The sequence below is a fragment of the Manacus candei genome, unplaced genomic scaffold (assembly GCF_025592945.1).
Source record: "Manacus candei isolate 608988 ecotype Guabito, Panama unplaced genomic scaffold, ASM2559294v1 h1tg000050l, whole genome shotgun sequence".
NCBI lineage: Eukaryota > Metazoa > Chordata > Aves > Passeriformes > Pipridae > Manacus > Manacus candei.
Window position 1 is genome coordinate 7,843,756 of NW_026138098.1, and position 17,715 is coordinate 7,861,470.

General features: G+C 35.6%; 1 protein-coding gene across 2 annotated transcripts in view; it reads right to left on the reverse strand.

The window, feature by feature from the left end:
* Window positions 1-410: 410 nt before the first annotated feature.
* Window positions 411-17,715, reverse strand: part of ATRNL1 (attractin like 1) — a 466,156-nt gene continuing 448,851 nt past the window's right edge. For both annotated transcript variants that reach the window (XM_051801056.1, XM_051801055.1), the window contains one exon: window positions 411-2,469. In XM_051801056.1, coding sequence (XP_051657016.1) covers window positions 2,345-2,469 — 125 coding nt within the window. In that variant the 3' untranslated portion in view covers window positions 411-2,344. The remainder of the gene's footprint in view (window positions 2,470-17,715) is intronic.

A 17,715-nucleotide genomic window follows, 5' to 3' on the forward strand; every position in this document is an offset into this window, starting at 1 on the left:
AGATACAGAGGAATGTAATCCTTTATGAGTGAGTACAGGCAAAACTGTTCTACAGGACCATATGGTCCTTCTGTGGATGGAGTTTCCAGTATATACACAAAACACACACTGTATATTTCTCATGTGAAATGTTTAGGTTGAGGATAATACAGGGTTAGTAATATATTCCAGACAAGTGGTTCTTTCCTTTTCATAAGTGTATGCATCATATAAACCAGTTCCATCAGTTTATAATCATTTGAACAGATTAACTTTAAAACTGGTAGAAAGTTGTCTTCCAATGATGATTTTTTTCCTATTATAAGTAGCACTTGTTGAAAGTACCCAATAGAAGTTTTAAAAAGAAATTTTTAAAGTTTCAAGTTATATGAGGTCAGAATAGGCAATAAAAGTCACAAGATTGTGATGGCATTATTTTAAGATAATAATCTTATTTTAAGATATGAAAATACTGAAACAATCATGCCAGTATAAGAATTAATTATACCATAATTCATCAGTGCATAATTTATCAAAACAATAGAGATGGTTAGATGCAACCTAATATTCCTGTATAAGATATAACTACATACTGTACAATCGTTCCTTTTTTATAATTCTTTTTACATTTAGTCCTCATCCAAATTAAGCTGAGTACTTTGATGTATGAATGGCTTTAGGAAATAAACACAACTCACAACAGAGCTTTATTACTGCTACTGCACCACCATGGCATGCAAGTAACTATGTAGTCAACTATAAACAGTAAAATGTCATCATCTTCCTGAAATAAAAAGAACATAAAAAATACAGATATAATAGTAAACATCAATTATCATTTTATATCTTTCATATTTACCAAAAGTCTATCATGACATGAGACATTTATACCTCTGTATCACTCTCCTGTACTAGTATGGTGGCAAATTTGGAGTTGAGAAACTATACTTTCAACGACCTTGTACAAAACTACTAGTTTCATATTATACTGCTGTCAATGTGTAATGTGTAAATGAGAATATGACACATCTGCTACTTACCCCTTAACATTCTCTTGCTCTTTTATACATATTCATGAATTTTGAGTAAATAAAAAGACTGAGGGCCATTAAAGCTGTTCGCTGGGTTATCTGTTGTGGTTACTGAGCCCCCAAAAGACTAATGTCCTTTGGAAAGGAAACTCTTTCATCTGCTTCTTGTTGTTGAGTACTGACTGTGTGAGGTTCCATACTGGATGTTGGATTTGAGAACCACTGTTGGAAGCAACTTGGATTTCTAAGTATTTATTTAATTAATTAATTTATGTAATGGGTATGAAAGTGAGAAGGAGATGAAATTCTGCATCTGGGGGGAAAAAAAATCCATACTACATTATAAAAACAAAGGCCAAAGTGCTGACTGGGATTCATTTCTCCTGCTTAGAGGTCAGGACAATATGTAGATACCAGCAAATTTCAATATTGAAATGGAAGCAGGTTGAATAACAGCAAGTTCAACTCTCCTTAGATTTGCAATCTTGGAGACTGCCTCATAAAAAAAAAAGGAAATTTTACTGCAGAAAAAGCTTTTCCATGCTCAATTAATTTTGCTAATCAGTTAGCTGGCATAAAGGACCCTCTTTGTAAAATATATCATTCTGAATTCAGGACAAACCCTTAGGTACAGAGACATGAAAGCCCCCCATCACTCTGCTGCAGCACAGATTATGTATATGAGGTGTTTTCAGTGTAAAGAAAAACAATCATGAAATGCTCAAATTATTCTATTTTAATGGAATTATCTTTCAAATAGTAACATGTGGTGTTCTTGGGTTACACCTATGCTAAGTTCAAAAGCTGCCTATCTATTTCAGGCAATGATAAAAGAACAACTAAATCCAAATGATCCTTTTTAGTTCCTGCTTGCTGGAAAGAAATTTTCATGCTGATTACAAGGAAGGAACTGTACAATTCTCATTGTTACATTAAGCTATACAAAAATTTCCTTTAGTTTTCTGGAATTTGCTCAGTTTTCAATTATACAATTTGCTTCTACATTACAAAACAATGTAAAGTTTTTCGTAGTTGTGTTCAAGGATTTTCTCTGCTCTGATATGTTCAGGATTAAGAATACTAGGTATTTTATTTAGTATTTTGTTGATACCAGGATCCACTCCTTTTATTAAAGCTCATCAAACATACTCACACCTTCCACAAGTTTGTTCTGCTTTGGGGTATAGCAGGCTGTGTGACTAGAACAGAGCACAGTACCTCATATGTTCATTCATAGATTTGCCTCCATAAAAAACTGAGGCTGTAGTAGAGCTTTCAATGGAAGCCATTTAAAAAGAAAACATTACAGAATATACAATTGTAGTTTTTGAATCTCAGACACAAGTTCCTTGACGTGTTGAAAGGTGATGTTTTCGATTTCTGACTCCTGAATTCTTATCTTTACAGTCCGCAGGCTTCTGTTGTGAAATGTCTATCAGTGCACTTGCAATTGCAAGACCTGTAAGATAAATAAAGGAAAAACAAAATTTAATGCTCAGCTTTCCTGAGAAGAATCCCAGAGCAGTGTGATGGTTCCTTTCATGCCAAGTTTTTGTACTTTCCCAGAAGTGATCAGTTTTATTTCAGAGTTTGATAAGAAGTTCTCACTTTCTGAAAGGCTACCTGGTGAAGAAACAGTGGAAGGAAAAGAGTGCAGTTAAGACACCAGACTGGAAATCAGGAGAACTGACTTCTATTTCAGTCTGTTATTGATTTGCTGTGTGATCTTAGCATGACCTCTCTTTATCACCATTTTCTTTGTTATATGGACCAGCGGTTCTCTGACAAAGATTTTCTCTTACTAAATGTTTGTGCATTGCATTTAGGAATGGATAAAACTATCCAAAAGTAAGAGAGAAATTGAGACTGCAGTTAGAACAAAATTGTATCCTTGAATATTTGCCTGTGCAATATATATGCCTCCCTAATTGGGGAATATTCAGAGGTTAGTATATACCATGAACAAAAGAAAAAGAATATATCTTTCCAGAAAGCACAGATTACTGAAAAGGCAGTGAAACATGATGATGTTGGCCTGGGTAAATTCTATATGTTGTCAACTCACCAAAACTCTTCTTTTTCAGATTCTGGTTAATTTGTTGATATGTCATGACCTTTTATTATCCTAATAGGGTATTACCAAGGGCATGGACAGGCATGCTTAGGAATCATAGAATATCCTGTTGAAAGGGACCCACGAGGATCACTAAGTCCAACTCCTGGCCCTGAACAGGACAACCCCAAGAATCACACCGTGTGCGTTGTCCAGATGCTTCTTGATCTCTGGCATCCTTGGTGCTGTGACCACTTCCTTGGGGAGCCTGTTTCAGTGCCCAACCACCCTAACCTTTTCCTAATCTCTAACCTAAACCGCCCCTGACACAACTTCAGGCCATTCCCTCAGGTCCTGTAACTGGTCACCAGAGAGAACAGATCAATGCCTGCCCCTCCTCTTCTCCTCACAAGGAAGTAGTAACTGCAATGTCTCTTCTCCAGACTGAACAGACCAAGTGACCTCAGCTGCTCCTTGTTTGGCTTCCCCTTTATACCTAAGAAATTAGTAGGTTGAGAATTTATTCTTCCATTTGCTTGTTACTTCAGCCTTTCTAGAAATTACTGACTTCTGCAGATATCCTGTGATTAGAACGTGCTTAATACATGGCAGTTCTGAGTTTTTAAGTTCACGCAGCTGATATTGCAATCAAATGAATTAGGAGTATTCATGTTATTCAAATGTTGTACTGCAACAAAATCATGACATCTACATATACTCATAATGTAGGTGATGCTGCCCAATACATCTCGATTTCCAACTACTCTACAAGGAAATATTTGAAAATATTTTTCACCATGTCTAATAGGTTGTTATTCTCAAGCCAATATCAAACTCAATTTATGTATTACACAGAATCCAATTTTGCAATATTTTTCATGCAGTCTCTTGTCACGGTACTTTTCTACTAAGAAACTGTGCAAAAATTGTTTTTCACTTACAAGTGTTGCTACAGTTTTCTTTCTTAGTATATGCTATACAGTCAGATTTGGTTCAGGTTTCCAGTATCCTGAAAAAAATCTATGCTATTGCATCTGTAACACCACCTTTCTTAACTCACAAAAAAGTTGCAAGAATTAATTAATGTGCATACAGCTTTTCAAAAATGCATGGCACTGTAAAATGCTAAGTACAATTATCATTGATACTTTTCTAGATAAGTAAGAGCCAAGATTAATCAAGTCATTTTTTCTCACATATACAGATATTTCCTGGCATGAGCTAGTGATGCTTTAAATTGGACTTTTGACAAATTAAATTTTTGAAATCATTGAGGCACCTTTAAAGTATTAGCAGTATCTGGTATTAGCAAATTCAGGGATAAAACCTAAATAACGTTTTAATGATTGCTTCTGTGTAATCCCATCTTTAACATCTAGGCTTAGGGAGCATGCTAAACAGAAGGACAATTATTAGTAAAGATTTTCTACCTTTTGTAAGATATTTTAGAATATATTTGAAGTTTTTAGACTAACTTCCCTTGACATGACAATTAACAAAATGGAAGAACTATTTCTTTCAAATCTAACACTACATACTGGGATATACTGGCATGTTTATGGAGTTCCATTAAAATTGAGTCACTCCAGAAGATAATTTTTCAAATGTCACACAAATCATCTGATGAAATTAATTTATTATGTTCTCTACACCCCAGCATAGTTCCTTGTTATCAAAGCAATACAATTAACTGGGGGAACAATTCATTATTTCAGAGTGGCAGTCTAAAGGAATTTACCAAGTCAAGCATATGCAAAGACACTTCAAGCAAGCAGAATTTACATCAAAATATAACAGAAAAAATTGCTGTGACTTTAATATTCAATAAAAGAAAAAAAAACAAAACAAAACATTCCCTTGATTTTACAGGTTTTTTATCTAAATAACAAATGTGAATACATTTATAGTCATTGAAGTTGGAACTGTAAATCGCAAAGTGATTTATATGTGTTACCTCAATTCCAAAGTTATTACATTTACCTGCCTTCTCTGAGGGCTGCTATTTAAATATCTTACCTAATATCCAAACTGGTATTTTCCAAATCAGTACATGATCTCTGGTTGCTTCTGACTCTTGAGTAATGTGGAGGAAAGGAACAATGGAATCAGTATGTATCCTACATGGAAAATCAACAGGTCGCCTTCACTAGGCTAATTTCTTGAAATCCAAGCCTAGCTGCAGAACCAGACCTATTTTTAAATTTAGTTTGTTTTTCTACTAAATGTTATAGAAATAACCTGACCTAGTTCTATGCAGATGAAACTATCTCTAGCTTGTTTTAAGGATATATATGCATAGATCATTAAGAAGTGATCCCAGTCAAATACATAAGTGGAAAGTATATTTTTGTAAGAGGTAATTGCATCCACAGTGAGAAAAATACCAGAGAAAGCAATATCTTTAGCAGAACTATTGTCTTTCCTAATGGAAGTTAAATGGTAACAGTTTATTCTCAGGAAGCATCTAATCATAAAATTACTGGTGTGTGAATTGTTTCTCTTTTTTTTTTTACAATAATGCAGAACCATTAATAAGTAGAGGAATAAAATACAGCATATCAAATGAGATTACCTCAAAAAGCGCATTCCCAATTTATATACAAACAGCACTTTAATTCTGCATTTGAACAAAAACATCTGAAAAAGTCATTCATTTTGAGATCCTCTCCTCCTAGTCTCTGTAAAAACAGGCAGCACTATATATTTTAATTTTGCAGCAAAACAGCTTCATTAGGCGTGAAAGGTTAATTGCAGGTTTAAGTGCAGTTCGGGGAGCAGTGCACGGGTCTGTGGTGAATAGCACAGTCTGCTAGAGGAAGGCTGAGTGCTATAAACTGTTTGCCCTGCTGAAATGTTTTACTACCTCATTTACTAACTGTCTTCTTTTACTGCTTGTATTTGTAGTTCTTCTAAACCTTTAATAGCTACAGTTTTATTTCACTGTAATCAGATTTAAATGGAAATACCCATGCTGGGATGTTTAAACATTTTTCCTCTGATTGTATACAGCTACAAAAAACCACCCCTTACATTGAAAAAGTTAGTCTTACATGCTGGTGTGCATATTTAAAACCTTTTTTCCTCCTCTATTGTTCATTTTAATGAGAAATGCATTGAGTTCTTACTATCCCCTTTGTTAAAAGTGAGGGAACAAAGAATGACCTCAGATTCATGGTTAGGCAGGTAACTAGAAATGTTTTTCTCAATTGAATATGTATTATTCAGACATAACATTTGGATAGATGTCTTCATTTGATTAAATTTCTACACATGCCATTGTTATGCAGAATCAGAACATTCAGAAACCTGAAGACAATAAAATGAGTCAGGTAGATCAATTAGATTTGTTTGACATTTTAACCAAAATTATAGTCACTGCTTAAGGTGACTTTAAGCAATGAAAATAAAATGCCAGCTGCCATACAGAGACTTAAACAGAAAAGACTGGGTAAATGCTACACTATTAAAGTCATGGCTTCACCCTTCAGTGCCCAGAAGTCTTTGTGTTACTTCCATTTGTTTATTCTTTAAAGACATGTTACTGTACATGCTCACCTCACAGTGGACAGAGTCCTTTTATCATAAAGGATCTATTATTCAAAATCTTTCCATTGTAGAAGATGTAATGCCCATGGATATCTGTAGAAATGAATCTGAGCTGTTTGCAGATATACTAAGTGATAAGAATTACGGTCTGTGATGCCTCATGAAGGTGACCATAGCACACAGTAAAGCCAATGAAGATAATTTCTTGCTCATCAATAAAACTACCAGTTATTATGCGGGGAATTTTAATGAATTCTATAATTTATCAATATTTCAAGTCTATAAAAATACTGTTTTATAAATACACAATGTGTATTATATATGCACAACTGACCTTTGTATACAACCCCCTCAGTTAATAATGAAGTTTTGTATTATCTATTTCTTAATTTGATGAAGTAGATCACATTCACCACAACTTTTATGAATGCATACTAGGACTGCACACATTTATTCTTCATAGAAACTAAATATGTTAATTATGATGTGTATAATAGTGGAGGAACATAAAATTCTAGATGATTGTTACTAGGCAAGTGTTTCTGAATATGCACTGAAAAAATTCTCTTAGTTTCTATAAGACATTGTGCTAGAAATAATCTTATTCAATTTAGTTTGGTAATATTTTCAAGATTTTCTGGTTCTTCCTGTACTTTTCCTGTGTTCTCAACCAAACTGTCTCCAAGCAGACCAACTTATGCTTAATTTTCATGACTGAAAAGGGCAACATGTCATTTGTGCTACATACTGCTTTGCTATAGTCAAGTCATGTTGGGAGATATCCAAAAGGTACATAAAATGGAACCAGAGTAAAACTTGGTATTCAAAAGCATGATCCACAAAACCTCCTGCTAAGCAAGTACAAACCTGATACTGAAGTGCCTACTTTCCAGGAGACAAATTAAGAGTCATCTGAAGTTCAAGACTGTACATGGCTAGAGGAACACAACAGATCTAAGTTCATTTCAGAGTCAGAAAACAGTAAAATCCGTCATGTGTATCCAAGTTTCCTGATCTGGCAGGTGTGCCTAGACAGTATCCAGAGATCGCAGACTTAGTCACAGAGAAAAATAATCATAAGCAACTGCCAAGAAGAATAAGTATCTTCATAACCTGTCATATTGAATGTTTTTGTATTTGAATTAGATTATTTTTAAAGGACAAGCTGACAGCACCTCAAAATCACAGCCTTTTTATGGGCTTCTCTTCCTGTTTGGTGCATGAATGTGTATTTTAAGTTGACACCACTCTTACTATAAGAAAGATATATTAAACAAACTAAACTAACTAGGATATTACTTTGGGGAAGTAACCCCATCATTTTTTTTCAGTGATAATTTTTGCTAGATGGGAAGACAGCCAAGAGGCCAGGAGGTATGTTTTTCTTTCCTTACGCATATAACTTAATTAAATAAGTAAAATATGAGACAGAGCTTAGACCATAACAACAATAAACTAAATAACAATTGTGTGGAATTAAATAGCCACACACTAGTAGAGGGAAGATGTCATGCTCCCTTTTATTATACCTTTGCTATTTAGTAATAAGAGCTATTTATAAGGGACTAAGAAATTCTTATTCCCAGAATAGACTTATAAATTACTTGCTGCCAGTTTGTGGGAAATACAGACTATAGAATAAAGTGCCTTTTAAGAAAGTTCAGCCTTTCCCAAACTTTCTCATTTTGAAAAGGAAATGGCCCTACATATTTGTGCTAAATACTTGTGTTCCAAGGGGCCAGTAGCAAATTTTTTTTAGTGTGCATTTAGGCAGTTCTCCTTCCCTTTCAGAGTGAGATATCTGTAGTTTAGTCTGTAATCCAGGTCTGTACAACATCTGGTGCCTTTAAACTATCCAGCCTGCCAGTGGTTAAGAGACAGCACGAGCTTTTTGGCATGTCTGAATATGGATGTGCAGGGTTTGACAATGCACTTTGGGATACCTCAAATAGAGTCCTGATGAACTGGACCTAGGGAGGAGCTGGAGACACTGTGGTAGTGGGATTGGGGCAATCTAATATTGATTAACTGAAGATTTTTTTCTCCCACTCTCTTTTCTCATCTCGAGCCCTCCTGAAACACAAAAATCATAGAATAATAAAATTGTTTAGATTGGAAAAGATCCTTAAGATCATCGAGTCCAAGCATTAGCCTAACACTGCCAAGTCGACCATAAACCATGTCCCTAAGTGCTACATATATGAATAAGTATTAAATACCTCCAGGATTGGTAATTTCACCACTTCCCTGTGCAGCCTCTTCCAAATCCTGACAACGTTTTTGGTGAAGAAGTTTTTCCTGATAGTCACTCTAAACCTCCCCTGGTGCAACTCGAGGCCAGTTCCTCTTGTCATATTGTTTGCTACTTAGGAGAAGACCCAATCTTGCTACACCCTCCTTTCAGTTAGTTGTAGAGCAATAAGGTCCCCCCTGAGCTTCCTTTTGTCCAGACTAAACACCCCCAGTTCCCTCAGCTGCTCCTTCACTGATTAATTTTAAAAGGAGCTAATGTGAGACTGTTGCATTTAGCTGGACTGAATTGTCAGACCTGTACTCCAATCCAACCTGTGCTCCTTGCCCAGGGAAGGCAGCACAGATGGAAGTAGAAATGCACTTACTCTAAGAAGGGGTAGAGGAAGATTGAGATCGTGTCTGACCCGAATTGGGAGAGGACCTCTCATCTGAAACTGCGTAAGAGATGATAGGCAGGGAACAGCAAGTCATGGCGGGTCTTGATGATGAATGATTATATTTGAGGCAAGGGAAAAAGGGTTTCAATGGACCTACTAGAAATTATTTCTTGATTAAAAATAAATAAATTAGAGAAAGATATGAAATAAACCTGACTAAAACAGTATTAGTTCAACGTGGCAGTAATGGAAAAGCAAGCTGCAGAGAAGCAGGGCGAGGGCTTTTGTTTTGAGATGCAGAGGGAAGACGGTGTTTTGGAGAAGCTTCAGCAATGGAAATCAGCAAAATGCACTTTGGTGGTGAGGAACACAAGGAATGACAGTCAAAGAATACTTAGGCAAGACTGGAGGAACAGGGAGGGGCAGTAGTGTCATGAATCAAGGGAAAACACTGGAATACAAATTAATAGGAAGAAATGTAAAATGCTGTGGGAATGAAAAATGACTACATAAAACTGGTCTTTAACCTAGCCTGTTGGTGAAGGGTAACCCAAATCCAGGTGTATGGATTCCACTATTAAGACTTCCACTACAGACAAATGATTTCTACGTGAAAGGAAGTCAATGCACTTTCTATAAATAAAGGGAGAAATTGAACTGCAGATACTTTCCCAAGATCTCTGACACCTTACATTGACAAAAAAAATCTTTAAATTGGAAGAGTAAAGAATACCTTAATCTATAATGCTTAAACAACATTACTAGGTATATTATTTATTTCTTGGACCCAAATACATTGGGGCTTTCTGGTTAAACTTGTCACAGACTAGTCCAGTGATAATATGACAGACTAAAGACTAAAAAAGGAGAAATAAAGAAAGAGATTTGTAGTTGACTACCAAGTCTGAAGATAAAACTTTCTTTTCAAAAGCTCTTATTTGACTCACTTTAGATATTACAATTGTCTTGGAAAATGGTTACAGTTAGACTAGTTTAGTAAGAGTTCCTAAAGCTGCAATACTTGTCAGAACTAAATTTCAATTAATAAAGCAGTCATCACATTTAGTCAGGAAATAAGCTTTCTCACACAATAGCAGAGCTAAGAGAATTAAAGCATTTCATGTTTTTATCTATGAAGATTTACCTTGTTACAAATGATCTATTGTTAAACTCTTATTTTATTCCATTACTGTAATTTTTGGCCCTTGGACCACATGTGGTCATTACAGAAATCTGAGATTACCCCTAAATATTCCATTATCTTTCTCAACACATCTAATTTTATACAAAATAATGGCAGATTTTTGTATGAATAATTGCATCCCATGAGACTTTCTCTACTCTGCATTTTTGAATATAAGTTGTGGAGACTCAAACAGGTGTAAAAATGTTTACATTTTTAGGAGGGGGGAAAAGCAAGTTTAGAGGTTATATAATATTTTCAGAAACATCAATCAAGTGCATGAATGACGAATCAGCTATAGTTCACAAAATATATGTTATTAGTAAAATTAGAATTTTGTTTTTAACTGAATGAATGATATTAAAAACACTTAAAAAGGAATATTGTAATTAGAATATGTGCAAACCTTATGCAGATTAATTCCTCGCTGCTCTGCCACTGCAGATTAAACATCATGTGTTAAAATGCAAGTAATTACACATTTTTCTATAATGGACAGTAATATTTGAAACATTTGGATTACATTTTCAGTTTGATTACATCTCCTTTCAATTGAATCATTTATCCATATGTTATGAAGAACATCTCTATTCTTGTGATGTTGTGCAGCCGTTTAATTTGTTTTCAAGAAAATCACTATAAACTAATTTGCTACTCTGCAAGAATTTGGTGAGATGCATTAATCATGCCAGAATCTAATTTGGTCTTCTAAACCTATTTCTTTAGAAGAGAAAAAAAGCCTACTTGGAGTAGTGCAGAAGCTCTATTTTCACTTACTTTCAGCAATACCTGATTTAATACAAACAAAATTTTAATGGGTTTTGTTTAGAAGTCAGTATCAGAGTTGTGACCCATTGGAGGTTAGTTTATGAACCTCTCTGTAGTAATTAGACACATTTGGATTGCGGAAGTCTACTCAGCCTGGCCCACTCGAGGTTACTGGTATAACATTATTTTACTCTGTCTCAATCTCTTTTTATTTGGACTGTGGGTGCAAATCAGAGAAAAAATGAAGATATGAAAGCTGTAAAAAATTTGTGAGCTTGAGTTACAGCATTTTTAAAGCTTTTTATTTAAATCCATTCATGCAATTGGCTGCTTTAACCACTGTGATGAAAGCTAAAGCCTTACTACACATCATGAGTAGGTTGAACACCTGTGGGACAGAGATTTATCGTCTGTATAAACAGAGCCTGATTGACCATTATTGCACTGCTGAACTATATTTCATGTAATTAAGTAATCAGAATATCTGCACATGTGTGTGTGTGTTTGTGTGCAAATCTGTCTATATATGGGAAAATGAGAACACGTTGGAACACAACTGAGCAATCAGGAGAACAGTTAGAAGGAGAAAAGGAAGCAGTTTTCACTGGAGTTTGCTTCCCTCCAGAGGGGCCTTACTTGCAAGGGGTGATTTAAAGCAGACCTCTTTCTGTCTGTAGAGGAAATCTGGGGTGATAAACCTCACCAGGTGAAATTTAGTTTTTATGAATACCTCCCTGATGTTCCATCTGGGTGATAACAGATTTGCAGCTTTACTACTCTCCTCCTCAAGACAAAACACACCACCTTAAAGACAATAGGTTTAAGGGCCTGAAAGGGGCCAATTCTGCCCATGATGGAGATAAAAGAAGACTACTTACATTATCATTTACTTTTAAGGAAGAAGATTAGAACAATAGCCCTCAAAGATCCTTTTTCTCTCTCTTGCACCTTTATTTGCAGGTGCCAGCTTTTTTTTTTTTTCACTGTCAAAATTTTTTTTTAAACCAGAAAGTATTGAAGATGTTCATATAAAGAAATTATTCACCAGAAATTCAGTAGGGTTGCAGGTTAACCAGTAGTAGGCATGATATTGAATTCTCATTTAAAAGTATTGCTTTTGAAGGTTGATTTGTCCACTTTTACCATACTGGTGCAATATATTGTCACTCTAACCACTGTTTTGCTGCTAATTTGTTTCTTGCCAAATAAAAATGCCAGTTTTCAGTATGCTGCTGATTTCCACAATTAGAGATTCAGAACATCCCCAGCTACATAGCCAGCAGTCACTCTGACAAAACAAACTATCTTGGGAGTGTAACACAGAATTAAGCCAACAGGACAGAAAGCGTGCCAAGAATTTTGAACCATATCACTAAAGTGACAACTTTAGGGTCCTCAGAATCTCTGACATAAGGGTATTTGTAGTATCAATTAATGTCTGAGACCAATGAAAAAGAAAAGAAAAGGAAAAAGAAAAAAAAAAGAAAAATACACAAATTCCCTGCTGTCAATATTAGGGTGGCTCTGTCAGCAGAGCCAGCATCAGCTTATACAGAACATTGATTTTTATTAATTCCAGCAGAAAATCTTGGAAAATGCTGAGAAGTTGTCACCATAAAAAAAACATTTAAAGCCTGAAAGATTTTATACAAATTGCCCTACCAGAATTATGGTCAGCATTGAAGGAGAATAATTTTGAATGGGAATCCAGGTAAACTACCCAGCTACTCATTTATTCTTTACTGAATCTTCTATTTTACACTGAAAACATTATGTTATGACTATAACAGGCACAATGACAGACTTTTACCTGTTAAATTGTATGGAAATAGGATTCCATTTTAAACATTGACTATTCCTAATTGATTACATACACTTACTTGGTCCTGAACAGTCAATACAGATAAATATCAGCAAAATTATAGCAGAAGAGCACCATTTCTGTTTGTGTGACATATGCAGGTAGAGCAAATGCCTGAAACTGTGAGATAGTAATACAATGACTGGTATCACTGTAAATATATTACATGCCTTAAGCATGTGTCCTAGTTTGGAGAGGAAGAATTAGAAAACTGACAGTACATAGTCAGAGCTTGCTAGCTAGCTCTGTGTGTACTCAAAATCAACAAGTAGCACTCACTGTCCCATTCACCCATTAAATAAATTAAAATTTTTGAAAAAAACCCCAAAAACCAAAAAAACAGAACCAAAACCAATCCAACAAAAAACTCTATTCTGGTAAAAAGATTACCAAACTATAACTTCTGCCATTTAAAACATTTGTCTAAGTGCCCCTGGAAAAACCTGAGAAAGATTCTCCTGACACACCAAATTCAGGTTCCGTGTTTCTCCTTTTAGAAACAACATTCACCAGGGATACAGGAGCCACAAAATATTCCTCTCTTGAGATCAAATTTGGCATAAATCTCAGCCTGATTTGCACATCTCCTCTTAATACACCAAAATAAGATCTCTAACTCATAGCCTGTCAAACAGGACTCATGCTACTAAATGGATGTGAAAAATAAAGGTAGAAATCAAGTGAAAGATACAGTCCAGAAAATCTCACAAAGTCCATTTCTCAACAATGTGAGCTCCCTGAAGAGGCACTCAATGAAAATACATCATCAGATACTGAATAGTTACTGCAGCAGTGCATCCTCAGCACCAGTCATGCAAGTAAGAAATGGCAGGAATGAAACCAGGGAGAAGATGTGTTAAGAGATATATATTGCTTGGAGTTTCCCAGTGTCAGGATGGTTCTTTGAGACAACGGACAAAATTCAGAGCAATTCTGTGCATTGTTCTTACCGAAATTTTCATTAAAACCTGATGTGCCATATAAAGCATCTCAGTGTCTTTGTATTCCAGGATGTGATTAGGAGGTAGTTTTCATTTATGCATTTTCAAAAAGCTTTTATTACGTGATGAAGGAGAAACAAACCTTCAGTAGGACATTAGAACTCCCTCACTGCAATTTTGCTAAATCTCCTGTCTGTTTTTTAAAAGCAGAAATTGCATGGAGTCTTCTATTTTCTATTTAACTGCTGGCCTTCACCCCCCCTATTTTTTTCCCATATGCTTTTTGATCACATGTGAAAAACTTAGCTTCACTTCCCTTATTTCCTGATTTTCTATATTTCAATTATACTTTAATGGCTATATATACAGTGATAATGATACAAGAGTGCTATGAATGAAATCTGTTTTGTACTATCCCAGCTTCTGAGAACTGCTACAATTTGAGTTGCTTTCTTCTGTAGCCCCTGAAGTGCCTTCTCTAATATAATAGCATAATAATATAATAATATAATAAACCCTGAATCTGCTCTCCCTTTCAAATGCAATCCAGCATTCTGTTTCCTATAATGCTGCTACATTATGATTTGCAACTATAAATAATTATCCTAAGTTATAAAGATATAATATAAAACTTTAAAGCAATATCATTAGACACCATACACTTGAGACTCTGAAGCTGCCATAAGCAAACATTGATTTTCATAAAGAATAGAAAAGAATGTGATAATGAAAAGCATAGTTCCTTGCTGCAATTTTAGGTGCAAAAAATGAAAAAAGCAGGAAAACAGTGGCAAACTACACCTCGTTTCTGAAAGGTGGGACACCACATTTTATGACATTTATCTTAAAATGTAGGGGGAAAAATTGGACTTGGCAATGCTTAAAGTTCAGGAATATAAGGTATTATGCCCCAAAAGGGGAAGAATTAGAGACAAGAGGGATTGATATAAACCTCTGTAAGGCCTGTGTCCAGATGTGTGACACTGTGAGTTGATTTTTGTTTGTTCTATCTTGTCTGGACAAGCATTCAATATAATGACAGTGGAATATATAGGATTCCTGCCTCTTTCCTACACTACTTTCCAATGTCTTCCTTCCATATAGCCTTTCATTTTCCATTTTTATTTTTGCTCCTTCTTCTTCTGTTAAGCTTCAGCCACCACATTATTTAATTGCCTTTATAAAGTACGTAGTACATAGACTTCCATTAATCAGGAATTCTCTTTGTGAATCTGATGTTAGTTACTAAGCTACTTCTACTGTCTTTCATCATTTTGGATTGTATTAGTGTGAGAAGATGATGGTGTGGTAGGTTTTAAAGGCTGCAAACATCTTAATAATCATTTATATATTTGTCCTTCTCCTGATTTTGCATTTCAGTGAGCAATTCTTTTCCAGGAAAAATACACACATCCACTATTACAAAGAGAGATAAAAATAACTGTTCAACACTTGAACTATGACCTAACTATTTCTTTAAGAGGAATGAAATAGATTGTGAACAATCTAAATACAGCCAGCTTTATTTCATCATTTGATTCCCACATGTGCCTTAAGAACAATATTTCCATTTGAGATTTTAAAAGCCGTGTGCTAACTAGTGCACATTTTTCATGCAACTTTTCATCTTTGATGTGTTTAACAGTGCTTTCAATACTCCTGCTGCAAAAGGGACAAAAATGTGTTTTTCTCACTGGGATGGCCTCAAGGATACAGCTATCCTTTGGGACAGTGAAAACTGTGCATGAAGCTGCTTAATGTCCACAGAGGCTGAGGCAGTGGGGTTTAAGTCCTCTCCACATCCACTGGGGTGGATTTCAAAGGGAGGGAAGTAGGGCCAGGAGGCTCTGGCAAGAACAAACAGCTTTTAGGGTGAGGTATGTCTGTGCTGTTCTCCGCCGAAGCTGCATATGCTCAGCAATTCCCAAAACTAGGTGCTTCCCCTGGGATGAAGTCATGATGGAGTCTTCACATTTTCATGCGGCTTCAGTCACAGGAGACCAACATTTTACATGGGCAGATAGTGATAGGACAAGGGGTAATGGTTTTAAACTAAATGAGATTTAGATCCAGACATGAGATTTTTTTAGTGGGAAAAAAATCCTTAATCATATATGAGCCTGTTAAGAGATCAAAATTGAAGGTCTGATTTTAACAAGCTGATTTTTCACACTTTCCCCCCCTCTCAAAAGACTAGCTCTTTCAAGTCCTATTTTAGAGCTTTCATTTACAAATTCAATGTTTACTGACCTTTTCATACTGGTTTAAATATGAAGACAAGAGATGTGTCCAGGGAACAAAAATTGTATTAAAATCCTGAGCTTGTTATCTCCAAATTGCTACAAACAAATTAACTAATGCATGCTAATATAGTGTTTAGCTAGTTTGCCTAGGTCTAGTGCAATGACTATGTTTCCTAATGCCATCATTGAATGAGAGATGGGCTTGCATCACACTGTAGCCAGGACAGTTCTCCTTAGAACATAATGTGCTTAACACTTGTGTATTCCTCATTGAAAATAATGTAAGACTATTTAGAGTACTGACATTATTTGCAGAAGACATATTTTGAAATCAAGGTATGTTTTGAGTTACTGAAATATTGCAATATTAAGCAAAACCAGAATGGATTGGTTTGGGGCAGGTGGATGAGAATGAAGCTACAGACATTTCACCTAGAACGACTACTGTGTTCTGCATAAACTTCATGGGCGTTGACCCCTCACAGCAACTTCTCAGGGGGAAATAGCACAGAAAGTACTTGAGTTAGTGGAAAATTCTGCCCCCTCCCCAGAACTGTCCACAGCCTCCATCCTCCTTTGAGGAAAAATGTGACAGACCAAAGAGACATTGCCTGTGGGTTTCCCAGAAGATCACATTCCATGGACACTCAACTGGCATGTCCAGTTCCAGTGCTCACAGGCTAAGTTATGTACATATTTGTACACCTCTCAGTGTAATGAAGTCTCTGACATAATGAGGACTCTGAAAGCCTTGAGAATATAAGTAATAATAAAAAAACTCCAGTCATAAATAGAAATCAAACTGGTAGCATCACAGGTACTAGTGGAGTTTTGAAATGACCACAAGGAAGTTGGTACAATATCATTGGCATGATGTATACTGAACCAGCTTGGAAAAAGTAATCTGGAAAAAAAGCAGTTATAATGAATGAACCTTTATTCCACATATGAAAATGCTTCTGATACTGACAAAAGGAGGTAAAATATTTATCATTCTAGGATCGCAGGGGACACACCAACAATATTAAGTCATGAGAGATTTTATTTGTGAATTGGCATTGTTTTCTGTCCCTTGTGTCACCACAATGATAAATGCTTTCCTTTGTGTAGGAAAGAAAGACACTGGCTGTTCATTACACATATATTCATGCCACAAGTTTTTGAGATGTTTGGTTAAATTCTCATTAATACCAATGTTTGTATTAAAGGTGCTAATAAGCATTTGGGGTGGGGGAGGCGTGTTGCTTGGTGTTTATTCCTCTTCCACAGTTTTATTTGAGAGTCTCCTTCACGATATTTTATTTTCTAGGGCAGATGAAACAAGATTCGGTTATCAGAGTTCTTAGGATAACTGTTGGGAATATTGCAGAAGCACAATGTGATCAAAGTGGATGGAAAAGCAATCCCCAAATGACTGAGGGCAAAACTGTGCCAGTCCCAGAATTACAGAAAGAGCTGATGTGTATGAGACATATTAAAC